Raw genomic sequence first — 23,261 nt, 5'->3', positions numbered from 1 at the left:
GCAGCTTGTATAAAACAAATAATTTATAACGAAAAACATAATAAACACCGTAGTAGTTGGACGGACACATATCTGTTACATATGGTGGGAGCAAGTCTGACTCATTTCTGCTAAAAAAAAAATAAGCTTAACAACGTCTCCTTACGAAGAAGGGAAACATTAAACTTTAAAGGGTGAGCTTGAACATATATAAAAAAAGTACAAAAAATAAAAATAAATTGAAAATAAGTGTATTTAAGATGATTAGAAGATAGAGGCTATTTATTATTGAATTTTAAAATCATCGATCTCTTTGAAGTAAGTTTCACAGTGTAAAAATTTCTGAATCAAATTACGATTAAAAGTACCGGTACTCAAGGTGCCTGTACTTTTTACAGTAGTATTTACAATAAAATTACTGAAATTAAATAAATATAATTGTAAAAATTAAGGTGTAAAATTTTACAGTAAATATGGATTTTATGGTAAAAGGGATTTTATGAATGCTACATTCAAGGTGCCAGTACTTTTTTACCGTAATTTGATCCGGAATTTTTTATAGTCTACTTGTGAATATTCAAAAATTGTGTTTGAAGCAGAATTGTATTTGTTCCTAAAATCACAGATTCAATTAGGACGCCTCGAAAGTTTTATAGATTCATTCCGGCCTTAGAATTCGTTTTTAGCACCCAAGGTAAGAAACATTTATAGGGACACTTTATAAGACAATCTAGTCTTTCAAAGCTACGAATCACCTTTCGCCGAGAAAATGACTTACATTACTTTACTTACATACATTCCTTTGCAGCTCGGAAGTTCTGACTTACGTTGCCACAACAATACAATCTTCTTCATTATTGACCACGTATACAACCAGCATCCCTTCTCTAGAGTTGGAAAGCTCATATCACTTCAATAACGGAATTTTATTTTACTAAAAGGTAGCTGACTTGTAAGATGACAACACATTTTGAATGCACTGTAAAAAGTTCCGTATCAAATTACTGTTAAAAGGACTACCGTAAAATATTACACCGTAATTTTTACAATAATATTTAATTAATTACAGTAATTCAGTGATTTTACAGTAAATATTACTGCTACTCAGTATTACATTAAATATTTCTGTAAAAATCACGCTATATCAGATATTTTGTTCCGTAAGATTTTACCGTAATTTGAACCGGTATTTTTTACGGTGTAGAGCATCATATACTAATAGTATGGTATTAAAAATGAAATTTTACATGAAACTCAGGAAGTAGAAGGCTGGTGCTGGAGGAAATTCATTCATGAGTGTGACTATGGCAATGGCAGCACCGCTTCCCAAAATTAGCATCACATTTACGAAGATTCCAATAGGAGTCGATCTAATTAAAAATAAATTAAAATGTAATAATCATTTAAATTTAAAACCAAATATAAACTTCAGATTTTAAAAACAAAATTTTAATAGTTTTAATTTTTAGTGTTTCAGGAAAAAAAAACTTTAGAAAGGCGACTTATGATAAAGGCAAAGAGCAAAGATTTCCTATTGTTATAAAATTAGTCTAAACAATAGAAGAATATAACGACATAAAAATTAAAATGATCATAATGTACAACTACTTTCATTTTAAAATGTAATCTGACAATAATTTATAGTTCATAAATATTGCTTTTATAAGGTTAATTCACGTATCATATGGTAAATATTTCGTTAACATATCATCATATACTATCAATGAAATAATAACTTATATATTATTCGCATTCTTTTTAGTCCATTTTATGATAAAATCAATATAAATGTTAAAAGTTGTGTGACTTAAGTCACAATATTTTAAATTATGCATCAAACTTTAATAATTAAAAAAATATTAAGAACATTCTAAACAAAGTTAGTCACATTTTACGAAATGAATTTATGGCACAAATGGGTGCAGTAAGTTGAATAAAAGATAAAAGGTTTTATTTCCGCTTATAGAAAGGAACTTTTAAAAACTTACAGAAATTTTAATAACTTAAAAATTATATGTTTTGTTTTTTGTACATCTTATGGTAAAATCAATATAAATATTAAAAGTTGCGGAACTTGAGTCACAATATTTTAAATTCTATATCAAACTTTAATCATTAAAAATTAGAAAGAATTAACCTTCTAAACAAAGGTAGCTATATCAAAAACTATTTTATGGCTCTAATAGGTGCAATAAATTAAATAAAAGTTCTTATTTTTGCTCTTTATTTTAGCTCTTTATTTTTGATCGAAGCAATTTTTGTAAAATTAACACTTAAATATGGTTTTATAATAAGTGATAAAATTTATTAAATATGGTTAAATTTAGTAATTTTATCTTGAAGAATTAGAGTATGACAGAGGCATATTAGAGTTTAGCATTCAAATTTATTCGGCTAAATTTACTTTTAAGTTTATATTTTTTACTAAATGTGTGGTAATAAAAACCGTAATTTTCAAGACAAGAATTTCCGGTAAATCATTACCGTATGAACAGAATAATTACCATATGAATGGTTTAAATATCATATATTTTGATCTTATTAACAGACATTATAATTTTTTTATTTCCCATAAAGGTCATAACTATAGTGATTTACCTAAAAATTTAAGTGATAAACAAAAATGTTATAAAAACCTGACAAATCATTTACGATGTTAATCAGAACAGAAATGGTATTAAAATAATCAGAGCCTAGTTCCCCCCCTCTATTTTGCCCGATTGATGAAAGGTAACGTCTTTGAGTTTTATCCAAGAGAAATTGATTTTTTGTGATTTTAATCTCATCTCAATCTAATCTCATTTTAATCATATCATGTGTTTACTAAAATCAGAGATATTTACTACAAACATTTCTTTTCCTATATTGCTTTGTAATTTCAATTTAAAAATTATTTATGATAGGCATAATATTTTAAGCTTCTTTCTGCATTTCGCATTATTTTTTAACATAAATTACAGCAAATTTATTTTTTGAAAGTAATACTTACTTGTTAAGAATTAAAAATATTACAGGAGCTACAATGAATAAGTGCATCATGCAACATATTAACCAGGTGTGCGGTAGACACTAAAATTAAAAGAAACTTCTTAACACATTCAAAATCAGCCTTATCAGTAATAATTATCTGGCAGAAGCATTTTTTCAAGACAATAAATTAATAATTCAAAACACATATTTGCTTTAATTAAATACACGCGTGTTACAAAATGAGTATGTAAAATTATTTAGATATGTTTAACATTTACCTTTCGCTGCATGTTTCAGCGCTTAAATTTTCTTTATGTCAATTTTTCTTAAAAATTTCATTTCATATTCTCTTTAAAATGTGCTTGACACACAATCTAAAAATTGATCTGGTGATTGGGTTTCATTCTTGAGAATTAAAAACTTTATGAGATATGAATCGAGGTAATATTTTAATTATAAATTATTTTCATTAAAAGATTAATTTAGAAATGGATCATCATTCTGTATTAGTTTTTTAATTGCAAACACAGAAAGATCAATTTAAAAATGAATCTAATTCATTGATTCTTAAATTTGAGAATTGTAGAATCAATAAAAAACAATATATAAATTACTAAAAACAAGGATTCTTTTCTTTCAAAAAGGAAAGTGTTTATCAAAATCAAATTAAAAATTGATTCCTTCAGAATTGAGGGATCAATGAGAATCCATTTAGAAATAAATTAAAATGGTTTTTCTTAAAAAAAATTTGAGAAGTAATAAATCAATAGCTTGGTTTCTTATCAAATATAATAAAAAAAGTTTAGAATACGCCAGTTTTGCTCGTGATATTTCCATAAGAGCAAGCTTATATGTAGAAAAACATAGCTAAATTACAAGATATTGACCCTCTAAAATTCTTCCAATTAAGTCTTTTTCTCTGTCTCGGTATTTCGCACTGTCTTATTCATGAAAATTTTCATGAATTACAATTTAATGGTTGAAAAAAAAACCTCATAATTATACACTAAGAAAGAAAGTATTACGTTTAGATACTCGATATTAGATATCGGATTAAACATTAGATATATATAAAAAATTCAGATTAAGACGTGTTAATAATCTTAAATAATATATGGTGAAGTAAGCTTCATTACTTTTCCAAAGTTGAGTAAGTAAGCTAAAACTCATTTGAATGCTCGTTAATCTACTTGTAAAAATGGAACAGTTTTTCCTCTATTGTACAATGGGAAAACGTTGAGACATGGACAAATTCCCATCTATAGTCCGGGCTTCTCAATCTATTGATCACTTGTTAATGAACTGTTCTCAATTCCAGACAATCCGGGGCAATAACTTTAATAATATTGGCCAACATCAATGCTATGCTAACCTGACTTGTAGAAATATCATAAAAAAGATTATTAAACAAACTTTAGAGGATGTATTGGGGGACGGTCTTCAATGTTTCGGAACTTGTTCCTTCCAGCTTGGGTGTCTCATTTTTTTTTTACTACGTCTTTTATAAACTCTTCTTCTTTTACTTGCTCCAATTTTATTGATATTTACTTTTGTACTATTTAATTGGTTTTAAAGTACTGTTTTTAAATGTTTTACAATATTGTTCTTTTGTAAATTTTGCACGTTTATCTTTTAAATTGTTCTTTTAAATTATTCTTTTAATTGACACTTTTAATATTTTGCTGTTTTAAATGTTTATCACCTTACATGATTTTAGCTGCTCTACGCCCGTCATGTTCATGGGCTGTTGCCATGTCTGATGTGTATTTTATGTTTGAACTGTTTTCTGGATTTTTTTTTATTTTAATAAACATTTACCCGTATGCCCTAATTAAGGGCGGGTCGGGGTAAATTCTTCCATATAGTCCGGGCTTAATATCCACGTCTTTTTACTTATTTATTATTCTTTTTTAAGTTTGGAGGTAAATTTAACTGTTGTTTAAAGACAAATAGGGTTTAAATTTTCTTTTTTTCATGAAAATTGAAACTTCGTAATTATTGTTATTCCAATTTACAGTGAATAAGTAAACATTGCGTACTGTTATATCTGATGAAAAGAAGTTGTTGATTGCTAGAATATTCATCCACCATCTTTGCTTGCAGTTTTCTATTACGGGAGCCACAACATCTCCCCATATGGGTCCATATCCCAACAAAGGTAAGCACATAAGTAATCCGATCACTATCACCTGTGACAATGTAAATCTATAGGAGAAAAAAATTTCCATCAACATAATTTTTTTATAACTAATTTAATGTGTTTTCATTAAAATTTTATCTGATTAATATTAATTAGTTTTAATTTATAGTATTTTAATATTTTCTCGGACTAGTTTTACTGACATTGTACAGTTATTATTATTTTTCTTTTTTATCTTGAAGACTAATATACCTTCGACTTATTGACTGATATACTGACTTTCATCATAAAAATTTGTTCAAATATTTTGAAAGGCCAAGATAAAAAGTTTTGGAAATTTTTTTATTTGCGATCTTATATTCTGTTGGACGTGGAAACATTTTCAAATTCGGTTCCATTTTGAAAAACATGTGTTTTGAAAAATGTATGCTTACATATATTACAACAACATGGATTTTGATTTATTGCTTCTTCCTAAGAATAATTGCACTAAAAGAGAAAGATCTATTATGACATATTTAATCTATCGACTTATCTGTTTAAACTGATCTACATTTTATTTCAGATTAAGTCACCAAAAATTTTACTGTTTCGTTTTCCATAAACATTGCATTACAGTTGCATAAAACTTGCATTAAACACTTTTACTGATAACTTATACATTATGAATTTCATTTGTATGAAATAAAAATGTAATTTTCAGCACATGTTGGTAGCTTTTATTGCATTTATTGTTTTCTATTGAATAGTTGATGATGTAAGTTTAGTTTCAAAACATTCTTCTTTGATTCGTTGGCTTAGAATTATGCATTCTCATAAAAATCAGTCGTCACTGGCTAATTTGCTGTCTTTAATAAGATGTTAAATTAAGCCATGTTTCGGTTCATATTGAATTGCAGTATTATGTGATTAAGTTAAAAAAAGGTTTAATTTACGATTACGGACTAAAGATTTTACAACACAGTCTAACTGTGGTCCACGATAAAACTGTTGGCACTGTATTAAGGCAACAGCATAACGTGCGATACTTTGGTTAAACGTGCACAGGGAAAAACAGTTTGTTAAAAAATTCAGGCATATGATTAAATTTACAGTGTTTCTGATTGCATGGGAACTCTAAAAGCTTTTTAATTTTTGCTGAAGCACTTCAGTAATGGTAAAATTAATTATAAAATCTGGTTTTATTAAATGTGATAAAATTTGGTTATTTTATCATGATACCTTAATGCGTGGCATAAAAGCCATTTATTCGGTCAAGTTTACTTTTCAGTTTTTCATTTTTTACTAAATGTGTGATTTAAATTTCGGAAGGAACTATAATTTTAAAAGAAACTATAATTTTGAAAACCAGAATTTCAATCAATGAACAATTATCATATCAATGGAAAAATTATTGAATGAATGGTTTAAATACCGCATATTTTGGTTTTATTAACCGGAATAATGGTGTTTTTCACCAGAAATGTCATTACTATGCAGTACGGTATTTTACCAGAATTTTTTTTCTTTGTGTGCTTATCTTAGTATACAGACAAGAATGACTGAGACATTAATAAGGTACATGCTGTTGCACTTTTTTTTGTGGAGAAAGCTATGAGTTTCGCTTTAAGCATGAAAGCATTGTTAATCAAGCAAAACTTTCTTTTACACGTAAATAAACAAACTATTGTCTATTTATTATTGTTTACGCTTTGTTTTTTATTGTTCGTTAATATATATGTATATTTTAAAAAAAATCAGCTATTATGATTTTTGTTATCGTATTTATATATCCTTATTATTTCTGGGAATTTCATGTCCTTCAATATTTTGTTGTTTATTTATTGTATTTCTAACCTTCAATTCATTTTAACTGAATTGGAACAGGAAATGCGGTTTCCATATTTCACTCTGAGTTACAGTCTTTATTTATTATTTTTTTAAATGACATTTTTATAGTATTTTTTTGGCTGAAATGTTCAAGTTTAATAACGTCGTATATAACAGTGGGTCACATAAACGAATTATTATATCTCATTAGGATTAAAATTGCATCGGAAGCCATGCCTGGAAAAACCATCGTCTATGGCTAGGAGAGCTTCCTAATTTTGTTATGTTCAGAAGCAAAAGAAGAAAGAGTTTATAATAAGGAAGCACCCCTAGCGGCATATGACGACATTTCCGGCATGGTTTCCTATACAGTTTTAATCCTGATTATGGCCTTAACTCCCCTAAAAGTTTGTCGCAACATTTATGCGACCTCGTGTTACATATAAAATTTCTAAACTTATACATTTCAATAAAAAAATAGACTAAATATGTCATTTAAAAAATGTGTAGTTTTAAAAGCAAACCTTACTTTAGATTTGTCAAGATAAAGTATTTGTATCGCACGCCCATCAGGCAACATCAAGTAATTGTATAATTGTAACAAATTTTTTTCCCCAGTGAAAAAAATTAGGAATTTAATGAGGAATTAAGTTTTGAAACTAAAATTACAAACTGTTTTTGAAAAGTATACAAATGTCTGCATAACGACGTATATTCCAGCTGATATTATTAATTTTATGTAAGATATATACCTTTGAGTGAAAGATACACGTTTTACCTGATATACCATTTCAAAATGAATTTCGGAATATTTATGTTGATATTACGGTTCTGGCTTTTCCACCATAATCTATAGGTAACTTGCAATCCTCTGTAAATATAAATTAGTTTGATTTAGAAGATTGTTTTAATTAAATGGTTTGTTAAAAAAACGATGACAAGTCACATAAGCAAAACATTTAAAGGAGGAAAAACAGCTAGAAATGTATGATAATGTAATACACTGTTTAAAATTTTTTATAAAAATGACAGTATAAAGTACCGGCGTTTTTTGCGCATCATCCGTAAAATCCATTATATACCGTAAATATTATACCGTCATTTTTGCAGTAATATTTATTTAATTAGAGTTATTTAGAGTGGTTTAGAGGTTTTAAGATAATTATTTCTGTAAAAAGGATGGCATATTAGATTTTTTATTGTTCCGTAACATATTTCTGTAAAAATGGATTTTACGGTAAAAAGTACCTTGACTTCCGGTACTTTTCACTGTAATTTGATCCAAAATGTTTCAAAGTCAAGTACTTTACTTTTAAATAATTATTTCAAGAAAACTAAATTAAATAATATTAAATAAAAGGATGAATTATGTTTTTTCTTTGAAAATTGATTAAAAACGGGAAATTTTTTTCCACCACTTTTTCTTATTCTCCAAAATTTTCAAAATGTTGAAAGTGAGACGACGTAGTTTCACTCCAGTATCAGTTTAGAGAAAGACTGTAGTTAATTTATAGATATTTGATAGTTTAGCATGTCAATCTGTTTGGATAATAAAATTTAATAATTATGCTCTGAAGTTTTTAATTTGCTTAATTAGCTCCAGGTGACGAATATAAACTTATAGAAAAATTAGCATTAAGGAACGCTTTTCATCGCTTCCCTGATTATAAATTAGGTGAAAAATATATTTCATGGACAAAAACAGAAAAAAAAGTTGTGTTTGTTCAAATATTACATGTTTATGTTTTTGATTTCGTAAATTTAAATATAGTTAATTATTCACAATTCACAGTTAATTGGTTAACAAGGCACGGTCTAACATGGAGATTGCATGTCAGTATATGGATCATTTGGTCAAAATTTACTTAGGGTGCTTCTTTTTGCGCACTGTTAATGATTGTATCATACATTTCGTAACACTAAAAGAAGACTTTTATTATATTGAACAAGTTAACTTGTTATTTTTATATCTTTTTCCATGCGTATATTTGAAAGATTTGAGTAGAATGTTGATTTTTATCAAAATTTACTTTACTGAAAAAACTGTTTATTTAAACGAACGAAAAGTAAAAAAAATTACACGGTTTAAATGTTGTAATGCTTATGGCATTTTCAATATTTTTTATCATATCTTCTTACAATACTTACGCAATAAAAAATAGGGAATCTACTCCAGCTGAGGCGTTCGCAAAGATTGTAAACCACCATTCTTCAAAGAACTTGAAAAATTGAAAAGCGCTTCCTGGAATATGAAAATAATGTTTGATTTGTAGTATAATTTACATCAATCATGACTGCTCCAATCATTTTTTACAATATACTTTAGCATTAAAACAAACTCTAATCTAAATAGCCTTAAAGGATATAAAGGGAGATATTTTTTAAACATATTTTTTACAAAAATGTTATTTGGATTTTACCTAATATGAAATATTTTTATATTACTAACAATGAAATGTGAATCTTTTACATTTAAAGCTTTTTGGTTTACATATTCATGATTTCACGTGTTTTCAGAAAAAATTTTACTATCACACACTTATTTTGATAATTTGTGCAAAGATTTTTCAATTTGCTTTAAAAGTTCTAGAGATATGGCGAAATACGCAAAAAATAAAATTAACATTAGGGGGGACCAAACTTTGGATCGTCCTCCTGACCAAGTTATGGGGACCAAATTTCGGTTCCCAGATTGCAGCTACCCCCATTATTTTGTGGGTCGAAAATCTGAATCCGTTGAAAAAAAGGTATGTTTATTCAGAGAAAATACGTTTTTTGTGTCTGATTTCGTAGCTTAAATATTGTCTGCACTTATTAATTAATATTTATATCAAAAGCTATTAAGTGTAATTCGTTAAATTTTTTTTTTTTACTAACTGTTGTTTAATGAAGTACATCAAAATTCAGAGAAATATCATACCAATTAATATTAAACTAAATCGAACAAATGAATAATAAACTATAGTTAACTTTAAACAAAACATTTCGGTATTTTTATTTCTGGTATGTTATCAATTTTTTAAGAAAGCAAATTTTTGCTAACTGTGAAATATTTTAGAAGTGAAATTGAATTTACTGTTTTACTAAATTGCTTTAAAACATCATCTAAACGATTTTAATATAAATTTCTTTCTATTTTTGATTTTTAATTTCTCATATGAAACAGACAAAATGATTTATAACTTTTGTCAAATTATTCAGAAAAAATTTCCTCAAAAAAACTGTATTGGATGCAAATCATAAAAGAAAATTAATTCGTTTTCAATAAGTATTTCCATTAATTATTTTATAATTTTGCAAGTTTAAAAGAATTTGAAATATGATGGAACTAATTTAATAAATGCTGAAATTTTAATATAAAGTATATGAAATTTATGTAAGGAGATATTAGATTAAATTATAGATATCAACATCATTTGTCAACCCTTGAAATATATCAGACCCTTGAAAAAGTTCGAAATAAATGAGTTTGAAAAATAATGAGTGCATCATGAATCATTTGAATCTGGTTACTCTGAACTAAGTATTCGTTATTTTAAACTGATCTCTTAAAGTGACTGTACTATTCAAAACTTAATACTTATGATTTATTTGAGTTGAATTATTGGAGGATTTATTTTGTAGCTGATAATTAATACAAATGTTTTTGGTACTGCCGTAGTTGGAAATTTTGAAGAAATATTAGATAATTTTCATTAATTTTTACAAGTTTAAACTTAATATTTAGAAATTTTGATTGATTTTAAATGCAATCGTTCATTTCATTATTTAAAATACTGGGTACTTTAAGTTCAAAATATCAGATTTATTGATGTTCGGAAACAATTTTATTAAAGCAAAGAAAATATGTTATAAATTTGTCAGAATTTAGGGATTGTGTAAGTAAACAGCAGATGGGGCATGTCAACAACAAGATTAAAAATTAGTGCTCACCAATTACTGCATCTCAAATCGTAGATTAATATAGTTCTTTACTTAACTAAAAAGTAATTCACCCTTTTATTAATATGTCGATTTGCTGATTCAATTGGGTGCTTGCACTCCAAGAATAAGAAAAAGACCTTCTATATCCACGCTTCTGACCTATGACGTCAGCCCCAGCTAATCTTCATCAGCAAAATGGCGTATTAAAGTTGAGCTAAGTTTCTTTACATAAGTTAGAATGTTAATTAACGATAAGTTAATTAAATACAGAGCCTTATCGCTCATCGAATGAGTTGAAATACAATTATTTCTCGTCTTTTACTTAACTTAGATTTATTACTTGATTGACATTTTATTGTAACCATGATGTATTTTTGTTTTGCGGAACTGGCAACGCATAATTAGTCTGTTTATGTTCTACAAGGCTTCGTACCTGTATTTGTGTTACGTCTCTGTGTAAATATCTAGTGAAAGAATTGAAATCTTTGAAAAAGAATCTTTGAAAAAGAATCTTTGTGAAAGAATTTGAGCCACTTAAGAAAATTGATACTTGACGCGCTTGTCTTACTCGAAATAGAATGGAAAGAAGGTTGTTAACTTAAACAAATGCCACGTTTCAACAAACAATTAGGATCGATATACCTACACTACATCACTCGCTGGTTTTTTATTCTCTTCAATTTTTTTTATTTATTTAATCGTTATTCAATCGCCAATTATTTGCAGAATCGGTTGCAGTAGAGACTTTTGGCTCCATTGTCAATTAGTCTTTTTAATAAATTCGTCTATTTAATTATTTTTAGTGAATCGAAGAGTATTTTGATGTAATGTAAAAGTATCCATTGAATTTTAACCAACTGCTTGATAAAAATTCACGGTAAATAAAAGTTTAACACATAGGCTAATTTTGACGGACTGATTTTACGCGTGATGTTATCTTTGTTAAATTGAGGAGAATTTAGATGCAATATAACAAATGCACGATAAAAATTGCAGGAAAAAATAAGTTTTACAAATGGGCTGATTTTACTTGTGGAGTTATTTGGTTAATGGAGGAGAATTTTGGTGCAATGAAAACAACAAATGCCTTTAAAAATAAGTTTAACGCATTGGCTAATTTTAGAGAACCGATTTTACGCTTGGAGCTATTTTTTGTTGAATAAGGAGAATTTTTCTGTAATGAAAATAACAAATACAATTTAAAAATTCCTGGAAAAAAATAAGTTTAGAGAGCAAATGTTATCGCACGGAGTTATTTTTGGAGAATTGATAAGAATTTTGTTGTAATGCAAACGAAAAATATAAGATGAAAATTTACGGATAAAATGAGTTGGTAATATAGTTTAATTTTAGAATGCATATAAAATAAATTTGAAATGCCAAAATTGTTGCTTACGGTATTTGAAAAAATGGAAATCATTTGGAGTGGCATATGTCCACACGACAATGTAGAGGCAGGCAGACACAACTTTTATTCCTCTTATGCTGCTTATCATAGGCGTGTCACTCGGTTCTAAAGAGAATAATTTTCGAGTATTCTTTCCAACAGAAAATGCTAGGAAAAATTTTGCGAAAAAACCTAAAAAGCAAAATTTACTTGAGCAATATTTCAATGATTAATATGATCAGAAATAAATTAATAATATCATACATAAGGTAAAGCTAAGAGATTTCAGTAAGTAAAATGATACAAATTAATATCAATATTAGTTGTTTGATGAACTACCCAACAATAATGAGCCACCTTTATTATTGATGGGCACTTATCTCATTTCGATTGTGTGAGATAATATATCTTCTTGCAACGTCAATAGCAGTTGTTGCATCATTATAAGAAAGCCACGATGACTAATTTATTACGTAATTTTCAACGTCACCTTCTTCGTCGTCATTTTAATTTATATTGTCCACGCAAATTTAATTCGGCTGTTAAAATATTATCACCACAAATGTAAAAATTTCATTCCTGGTCATCTTCTCCGTCTTTCTCAACCCCATTACAAACATTCTCTTCAAAAGATTTCCTTACAGAAAAACGCTTCACTCAGATAAATTTTTTTTATACGCTAAAAACTTCTTTCTTTAAACAAAGAACTGTCGTCTTCTGAGATTTTCTAAAATAAAGGATCAGCCGAAATCATACAACATATCGTTTCTCAAGTAGTATTAATTTGAGCGCCGTTAAACAGAGAATTCTCTGACCAATTCCCTTAAACTTTTCAGAATTATGGGTTACTCGCTGAATATTATGTAAGTTAGTTTAAAATCGAATACAGTTGCACATGAAGGTTTTGTTTCATATAAATCATTAAAATGTTATATAACTAAAATATTATATCATGCAAGCAGTAAGGAGCCACAAAGAGACTAGTTCGTGAGGATGACCAAGCTACTTGAGAAAGACGACTAGTTCAATTCACTTCCATAGCATTATTTTATTAACCAATAGCAACTGAACCAAAAAAAAAAATATATATATATACAAAAATAAAAAAAACTACTTTTTACTTATAATAAAATTTCATTTGTCTTAAATAAATAAAAAAAATGTCGCAAGATACATACTTTCATTTTGTAACATTGCATCGTTCATTGTTTCCCCTGTTCGAAAGCGGTGGAGAATTTCTAACGAAGTTCCAGCCATAACAAGAAGCACTAGGAAACCAATCGCACAACTATAAAAAAAAATTGAATATTAAGGTGGCACAAAAGCATCATTGAATATATATCTGATTTCAAAATATACTTTAGAAAAAAAAAGAGATGAAATAAAGAATTAAGAAACAAAAAATTTCATTAAAATTCTTATTGCTCAGTTCCCAAAGTAAGAAAATNAAAATTGAATATTAAGGTGGTACAAAAGCATCATTGAATTTATATCTGATTTCAAAATATACTTTAGAAAAAAAAAGAGATGAAATAAAGAATTAAGAAACAAAAAATTTCATTAAAATTCTTATTGCTCAGTTCCCAAAGTAAGAAAATAACTGAACACCATAATAACTTTCAATCCAATGATCAGATTTTCATGTAGTAAGATAAAATCTCATTGGTTCGATGGCCTAACCTTAAATATACTGATTCTTAAGCCTTGTATACTGATAACCTTGAAAATGACTGCAGCATTGGGTGAAACTTTGAATCCAGCACACCCGCAATTTGCTAGATTCGCAAATCTTCAAAGAGCAACTGGATGAGACGTATTTGCAAAAGCTGGTGGATTCACTTTTATACCAAATCCAGTCGTTTAGAAGTGGAGTCAAATGGTGTTAAATTATGTCATTTCTAATTTTTCTCGGTAGGACTTATTTTTACTCCGGGAGCATATAAAAAATAAAATAAAATTGGCTTAATCCACATATATACTTACAGAACTGCAACTTGTTCCAGTTTTATTGGTCTTGGCTCGTCTGTTTCACATCGCAATGCAGTAGCTGAAAATCGAACCATAGCTGAAACTGAAAATTTATTATTATTATTATTATTGCTCAGTAGTGATATTAATAGAACAGATAAGGAAAATATTGTTATTAATCTAATAATTAACAGAGAAAATGTGCATGAATGGTAGGTTTCTTTAATAAATTAAACTAGTGGGCTGCGCCCCCTGATCGCTAACGCTCGCCAACCCCCCAAAATTGCTACGTAATTTTATATGGTTTGCTTCGCAAACCAAGTTCGCTTCGCTCGCTACTAACTTAGGTACATTGCAAATGCACAAAATTCTAAGAATTCAAAACAATCATTCAAATCCATATAACAACTTTTTTTTAAAAAAAAAATTACATCTTTTTAGTAAATACTAAGTCTTTAAAATAAATTTGAATTCAAATAAATGACATGTAATTCGTTAAACCTATTAGAAATGTGCTATAGTATAAAATCTTAAGATAAAATTTCTAAAACTGATATCTCTTTAAAAAGGTTAAAATTTTGGCTATAATTAAGTCTATTAAAAATTGAAATAAGTGAATTGCAATGGAAAAACCTGCATAAACAAATAAATTCTAGTAAAACAAATAAATTCGTGATATAAATCAAAAATCGTCAAATAAATTCGTGAAAAAAAGCGCTTTCGACAAAATACTAAAATAGAGATCTATCGACAAAGACTACTCACTTCTGCCTAGCTTATGCTCTCTCTGGTTATTTCAGTTTCCGTTTTTAAAAGCGCTATATATCGCTATTATAGCCATCTCAGCTAGATTTGGCATGTGACATTTTTAGCTGCAATCATTAGTCGATTTTCTAGCTGTGCCATTCGGGGAGTTGTAATGAGGCTTTTTTTTGTTGCCGTGTAAGAGAAATGCATATATATATATATAGATGTGTATTATTATTTCCGAGTGTTGTATTGCAAAAAGCCCTTTGTTATGTGACATAGAAAACATTTTAAAGTAATTACTAAAATTGCAAACAATAACATTTAATTAATAATATAAAAAAGAGTACATTTCATTCTAGCATTATAAAATATAATAGAACACTTCAGGACGATATTAATTAGACAATTTATGTCTGAATAAAAACTGAAGATACTGACACCCAAGTCTCAAGGATTCTCCATTTTATAATTTGCTTGCTTATTTTGTCGCTCGTTATCTAGATATTTTTTATTTAACGATTAAGAGACTTCGACTCTCTAAATATTCAATCATAATATGTGTATTGGAGATTGAAAATGCATTTTTTTACGTTTTTATGTTTATAATAAATTGCAAAAGTTATTCAAAAGATTCAAAATTCATCTCATGGGGACTTAATAAACTAAAAAAAAATGCCCTTTCCTTTTTTCCTGAATATCTCTTTACTACTACACTCTTACGAAGCATCTCTTATTTTGGACAAACACACAATCATTAAAAGTATAATGGTTTATCACTTAAACAGCAATAATATTATACAGCATTTATAATTTCAAAAATTTTCCCACATGTCCCAGAGACCTTAAAATGACTCCAAATCTTAAATTTTACTGTATTTTTTTAAAAATTTATTTATTTATATATATATATATATATATATACATATATATAACGCTACAAACTACTATGTCGTCTGATTCGCTCGAAAATAGTCATGAAAATCATTTTAAGGATTTGTAACAAGTTTCAATGGACAGCCAAATATGTGTCTTTGAAAACCATGCTAGCTCAAATGAAATGAAATACAAAAAGTACTTTTTCAGTTCAAAACAAAACTTAATTCATTCGATATTTAGAATTTCTTACACCAAAAATTATATAAAATATTTAATATTTAGTAATATTTCCGTGGTAGAACAAATTTAAGCGACATATTAGACTCAAAATAGTTACCAATTTTCATTTTAATAGATTTATTAGAAGTCGAGTAATCTTCCAAGACAAGGGAAAAGAATATGAATAGAGAAAAACTGGATTAAATCTTGAACTTTAAACTAAATACTTGAGTCTGCAGACAATTGTTGTCTAGAACAATGAAGGTGAAATTTTTTTAGGGGGTTTCAATAACTTTGCAGTAAATTTAAAAGTGTTTTGAGTATTGTCTCATATCTGGTATCAGAACGATTCAAATAGAAGTCATAACATGTATTTTTTTTTTATTAAAAGAAAATCTTTCTGTTTCTATTTACAATAAATTTTCAATAAATTCCATTTTCAATATACTTCATGATTAATTTTAATATTTTAAGATACGAATTTCAATTTGCAGGACTCATCTGTCTTACAGATAACATCTTAATATTTCTTACGCATGCGAAGGAAAAGATGAATGGATGGTATTTTTTTAAAATTTAAATGCTTAAGCGTACCCTTTTTCTACATTAGAATGCATCGCTGATATAATATGTTTACTACAGAGTTTTTATCTTGATTTCTAATTGAAAGGTCAAAACGCTAAGTCTTCTAAAATTTCAAGGATAATGTATTTATTTGCTGCTTTTAAATACGTTTTTGTTGTTATTCCGTTTCCATTTAGATATGAGATGGTTGCAAATGAATACAAAGCAAGTAAATGTTTAATTTGACATTGCATGGTAATAAATGATCTTCTTCATTTCCTCATAAAAGAGAACTTTGGTTTTATTTTTTGATTTTGGCCGTCTTTTATATTTTAGGAATTATGTGAGTTTTTAATAGTTGAGGTAAGTTTTTATTAAAAAAAACAGTAAATGTAAACAAGCATAAACTTGAAAAAATTAAAATTTTTGGAAGAAGTTTAAAAACTTCATTATTAGTGTTTTTTAAAATTTTTTTTGTCGCAGATAGTAATATCATCTTTGGAGTGAGCCGAAAATGTCACAATCTCAGCAATGAGATTGTATGTTCCAATGTCAGTAATGAGATCGTTTGTCATAATCTTTTTAATGAGATTGTTCGTCGCAATCTCTGAAATGAGATTGTTTGTCACAATCTCTGTTATGAGATTGTTTGTCACAAACTCTGTAACGTGAAAAAGTTGTATAGGATAAAAAAAATAATATTAAAGTTTTCAAAATCTTCCTTCATACCTTTTAATTTCAGAAAAAAATTATTTTATTTTTGTAAACGTCTTGTAATTGTTTTCCTTAAACAATATTATATCATATATCTACTAAACATACTTTCGTCGATTTCTTTTTTTTGTTGTAAAAAGATGTAGCAAGTGTAGAATTTATATAATGTGTAAAAAATGAGCAATAAAATTTTAAACTGCAATTAGGATCAATTAAAAGTTATATAAATAAAAAAAAAACAGTGCGTGCAGTCCCTCCGCACGGAAGAAGTTAAACTTCGTAACCTGCGACGTTAATTGTAGAAGAATCAGCAGTCGTAGAAGGATCACTAGTTCTATTCAACGACTCTTTTTCCTGCTTCGCTCTCTTCCGTGCTCTGTAATAACGGTAATATTGTGCATTTTTCCCTCTTGAGCCAGTGCTTGTGGTTGCCTCATCGTCTCGCCCTGGAAAATGTATTTGTATTAATAATGTATGTGAATGCGTCATAATGTAATTTCAGAAGAGAAAACCTAACAATCAATTGATATTCACAAGAGACGTACCTTGACATAACCTTAAATCCGTCGCATTGTCCGTGGGATTGTTTTCACTCATTTTTTACAATTGTTATCCACTAAATTTGAAAATAAAAAATACTACCCTATTAAATTATATGTGTATCAAAACAAACTAAAAAAATATTTATAGAAAAACAATACTTTTATGACTTTTATTATTTTTATGCTAGTGAGAACCAAAACAATATGGAAATGAATGAGGGAAAACTGGATCCTACCACGTGATTTCCCGGCCAATAAAAATGTAGCGTTAAACGTTTAACGCAACCTTGTTGGAAGTCGCATAAGAAGTATAACTTCAATAAACATTATATTTACTTATTTGATTAAAAAACTTTTCTAGCTTTAAAACTATGCAAATGGGCAATAACAGTCGATATGTTTCAATTGTGTAAAAATAGGCGCCCATTTTCTACAAAGTCTTGAAAATAAGCGTTTTTTTATATTCACGTGGCTAATAATGATAATTTTATAAGTTTCTAATTATAAGGTGGCTCGTGACCCGTAAGATTGACACGTCATCGTTGGGGACATTTTCTAATATTTCGGAATGCTAAATTCGTGATATGGTAATACAAATCATTTATTTGTGTCAGACAAGGTTTTAACATCCGGAAAATGAATTTCAGCAACTTTAAATAGAATTCATCAATTTAAAAGCAATTTTGATTAATTTCCATGTTAACCCATGGATCACTTTCGAATGAATGAAAGCGTTGTCAAAAATGTAACCTTCTGACATTTCTTCTGTACAGTTGCCGCCAAATTCGCATGCTCATCGTTTTTGATATCGTAGTTGGTTATATCATACCAGGCAATAGGGGTACGGGTTTTAACGGATCGTTTTAGAGATATGCTTGTTGAAATTTAATAGTTGACAAAGGGGTTCAAGGTTAGGCTTAAGAAGCATCAAGTTATTAAAATACTCACGTTTTTCTTACTGTTGCAAATGGTCAATAAAACGCAAGCTGTAGAATACTTTGCTATTGAAACGTCACGTACTTATTTGAAAAGTATAAAATGATATTGTCACTTAGCAATATTAAGGCCTGACGCATTCAAAGAGAAAGTTGTTAATACTTTTTGTAGACAGTTGTTATTTTTTTTATCGTGCGGAATTTTAAGATCCAAACTATAGCATCTTGTTCTTTAAATTATTTTATTGAAGGTACTTAAAATTTTATAGTCATGAAATAATATATAAATACAGTTTCAAGCAATTGAAGTATGTGAAGGGTTTCAAATCTCTTAAAAACTTAACAACTTGTTAGGTCATAATGTGTTTTTTAAAAAAAATATCATATATAGACACATAGTACGCTCTTTTTTCGTGTTGGGGTCATATGAGGTACAGACTTTTAAGCATTATACTAACAAAAGAAAAAGCTAAAATATTGTATGCGCAGTAACTGATAGTATATATTGCTATATTATAGCATATGTTGCAGTATATATTATTGATAGTATGTAGTATTTTGGAGGCATTATTGTAGTATATATTTTTCATCATTTGCAGGGGAGAGTATTAGACCTTGGGATAATTCTAATTATTTTTCTATATTTTTTTTAATGTATAAGTAATAAATCAAAGTAATAACTCAATTGCGGGAAAGACATTTTACTGGTGTCTATTAATATATTTTTTTCATGAACAAATTTTGTCCTACACTGTAAAAAACTACAGATTTTACAGTAAAAAAATACTGGGATTCAGAGTGCCGGTACATTTTACCGTAAAATTTGTTTTTATCTGAATATGCTACGGAATGAAAAATCTGATATACCGTAATTTTTACAATAATTACCGTAAAATCACTGAATTACTCTTATTAAATAATTATTTCTGAAAAAAATACGGTAGAGTATTTTACGGCAGAAATGAATTTACGGTAAAAATGGATGATTCACTTAAAGAACTTTAGACACTTTATCGTAATCTGGAATTTTTTACAGTGCACAATTCAGAATTTTGTTTCCGATTTTTTTTAAGCGAAGAAAATCAGATCAAGATACAACATGATGTTGCACCTTGGTTCCTTGAATATTATTCTTTGGATTACATGCTTATTACTATATATCAGAAAGGTATTTCAATAATTTAAAGTTTTATTAACATTATAAATTTTTTTATATGTACCATTATGAGTGCTATGACTCATAGCGAAATATATTTATGCTTATTGGACCTGTTGCACATACTTGGTTTAAGGTAAAATAAAAATACACCTTCATTTATTTTATTATTTCCAACAAAAGTAACAGAAAATAATTGGTATTTAGCTTAAAGAGTAATAATAATAGTATTTTATCTTTTTGATGCAGATCTACTTCGTTTCTGTTTTAAAATCTAAAAATTTTAGGGCTTAATTTTCAAAAAAAAAAATTAATTAAAGAATTACTAATCAACTGAAAAATAAAAATAAAAAGCTCCGAAGCACATTCTTGGAACTCCTTATACACTAATACAGCTTATAGTACTAGTTGTTACAGGTACTAACTACTCAATGCAAAATTTCTCCACTATCTGCAGCAAATAGCAACACTGGTCCAAGGTACATGCGGTCTAAGGTTCATCACTTCATTCTTCTTTTTTTTTTTTTAGATCTCGCAAAGGTTTTTATAGTTTTACTTGCTAAAAAGTAGATGAATTGGGGTCAGCTTCACCCTTGTCAAAAATAAACAGCCAACTAAATCGAAGTGAGAATTGCAAAGGGGCATATTCTTCCCCTCCTGTTAATCATATTGCAAGGTAATGAGTTAGTGGAATCTCTTATTAGTGAGTCAATCATAGTTTAAAAACCACACAACCAAATCGACATCTAAAAAGATAGAAAAACTGGAAAAATGGACATCAAAGAAAGACAAAGAGAACAGAGCCTACCCTACTAATGTTTACTGTTTAAAGACGATAGATATATATCTTGCAATAAGAAAAAGGCAGCTAATTTTTCAAAAATATATGCCAGGAGCTAAGAGTTTCTACTAGTCCTAAACCTTGGAATACGTGGAGGAAAAAATTATGTAAACATGAAATGTACTTCTGAAACTAGCCGTTTAAAAAAGAACTTTTCACCATCTCTCAGGTGCAACTAACCAACTGCCTCAGGGAAAATTTAAGTTAATATGTATGTGCTGCTGTCGTAGAACATTGAATAGAAGGTTATAAAAGAAACGTTGTCGGAAAAATTTGTTGCGATGAATAGCAATGCATTTCACATAAAATTAAATATTCCTTTTATATTTCACAAATGATTTTAATTTCCTCTATAAGTATTATATTTTTCATATGTTTTAGAAAATGCTTTCAAAGATGCTATTTTGGACATAAAACAGTTTGATACTGCATAAAATTTTCATGAGATGTTTTTTTTTTTAATATTTCAATTCAGATTCGAACGCGATATTATGAGATTTTCAAAATAAAGATGGCAAATATGAGGAAAAGAGATTTTTAAATAATTTTTTTATGGAATGAGTGCTTCAATAAACTCTCAGAAATTTAAAAACTTTTAAACAATAATATAGAGCAAATTGACTGCAATCTTCTTTCGGAGTAACAGAATTACTCCGAAAGAATCGTATTATCGTGGATATGAAACCATGTTAATTTTGGCTGCACATATGGTTCAACTTCTATTTAAACATGGTTCAATTTAGCACATTATTGAGTTTACAGTAATCTTGCTGATTTATGGTTCAATGTTGAAAATACTCTTCCGAAAGTGTACTCTACCTCATCTGGTATAAGGGTTAAAGTATCGCCTTAAACTCATGGGGAGAAATAAATGCAAACTAAGAATATATTAAAAAATTTAAATTGAAAATTCTCTTCTCCCTTTCTCACGCAAACATAAAATGTAAAAATTTTCAAATCAAATTACTGCTTAAAGTAGAGGCTTAATGTAGATCGAAACAGTCTGAATTCAACCATACTGTAAAATATTCCAGATCAAATTTTGCAATTAAGTACCAACACTTTGGGTTCATCTTCCGAAAAATCCATTTTACCGTAAAATCCAAATAACTAAAATATATTATCCTGCAATTTTTTAAAATATATTATCCTGCAATTTTTTAAGTAATTTTTATTTTAAAAGAGTGATTCAGTGATTTTGAGATAACTATTATATATCACAAATATTTGAAAAAAAAACAGATTCATGTAATGTTAAATTTAAAACAATGCCTAATGTTCTACTTATGAGAGAAAAAAATCATTATTCAAAAGTTCCCCCTAAATAAACTAATTGAAATTTTTTTAACGAATTTTAATTATTTTTAAACAATTCCTCGCTTTTATTTTTTAATGTTATAATTTAAAATTTCATGTAACTAACTATGGTCAAAAAATGCAATGTGAAATAAAAAAGTTTAATTTTTAAAGGTCACTTTCAAGTAGTGTATAAAAGAAAGGTCAGATGACTGTGCAGTAAGTAGTAAAGGGAGTTTTAAAAATACGAAGTGGACTGACCTTAAATCTGTAAAAAATAGTTGACTGTGATGTCCTTGATCTACTACTTGCTATCGCATTTGAGAAAACAATAAGTTTAACTAAACTTGATTTCATAAAGGAAATAGCGTGATTTATTGGGTAACGAGTTAATTTTTATCCTTTTGAATCTATTCCGAAATTTTTCACAATAATTACCGTTTTGTTAATTAAAAAAAATAAATCTTTATTTTTAATAAAAGGAATTATTGTAGAAAAAAGAGTCGTAACGAATTAATTAGTATTTTTTACATCGAGTTCTGTAAAAATATGGTTTTCTGGGTTCGTGGTAGCCCAGAGGTTAGCAGCAGTCAGGGTTCGATCATCGACTTTGCTAAGATCACCGAGTACATGCGATATACGTGTTTGTAAAATCTGTAGAATCGGAAGTCCAGTGGCCGGTCACTGCTGTACCATGAATTAAGGGATTTAAAGAAAATCTCCTTCCTCCTCAGATCTATGTAAAAATTGTGAAAGTGGTCTCACGAATAAGTGGTGCTGCCATCTATCCGTGAGGTTTTGAGCTAAAACGTTCTTTCATCCTTGGGGTTCTCTCTTGTCAAATGAAAGTTGCATCTTCCTGACTTAATACGCAAAGGTCGATAGCAGGCGAACTTGAATTGTTAAAGTGTCATGAAAAACATTCATATGGCTTACAAGTTCAATTATTCTACAGTAGAACTTCAGGATTCATCTTTGAATCATCTCGAAAATCAGGGGAATATCGGACGTTCAAATAAGTGTTTAATGAATCAAATATTCTATTATTGGTTGCTGTCACAAGAAACAGAATCATATAAGTGTTGTGTTTAATCTTATTTAATAAACCTTTAGCTGGTAAAATTATCATGCGATGATTTAGTAAAACGTTCAGGAGTTATGTGAAAACATTCAGTTGTTTATTTCTAGCAT

At 28.2% G+C, this 23,261-nt stretch overlaps 1 protein-coding gene across 1 annotated transcript in view; it reads right to left on the bottom strand.

Annotated features, from left to right (window-relative positions):
- LOC107437203 (nose resistant to fluoxetine protein 6) overlaps positions 1-23,261 on the bottom strand; it is a 62,059-nt gene that overhangs the window by 5,759 nt on the left and 33,039 nt on the right. The window contains exons 4-11 of the mRNA XM_043048748.2: positions 14,193-14,280; positions 13,388-13,497; positions 12,219-12,401; positions 9,047-9,140; positions 7,677-7,769; positions 4,989-5,154; positions 2,969-3,048; positions 1,227-1,349 (exon numbers count right to left, since the gene is read on the bottom strand). Of these exons, the coding sequence (XP_042904682.1) occupies positions 1,227-1,349; positions 2,969-3,048; positions 4,989-5,154; positions 7,677-7,769; positions 9,047-9,140; positions 12,219-12,401; positions 13,388-13,497; positions 14,193-14,280 (937 nt within the window). The remainder of the gene's footprint in view (positions 1-1,226; positions 1,350-2,968; positions 3,049-4,988; positions 5,155-7,676; positions 7,770-9,046; positions 9,141-12,218; positions 12,402-13,387; positions 13,498-14,192; positions 14,281-23,261) is intronic.

Source organism: Parasteatoda tepidariorum, chromosome 4, assembly GCF_043381705.1.
Source record: "Parasteatoda tepidariorum isolate YZ-2023 chromosome 4, CAS_Ptep_4.0, whole genome shotgun sequence".
NCBI lineage: Eukaryota > Metazoa > Arthropoda > Arachnida > Araneae > Theridiidae > Parasteatoda > Parasteatoda tepidariorum.
Note: the sequence above shows the minus strand (reverse complement) of the source record. Positions and strands in the feature narration are given on the sequence as shown.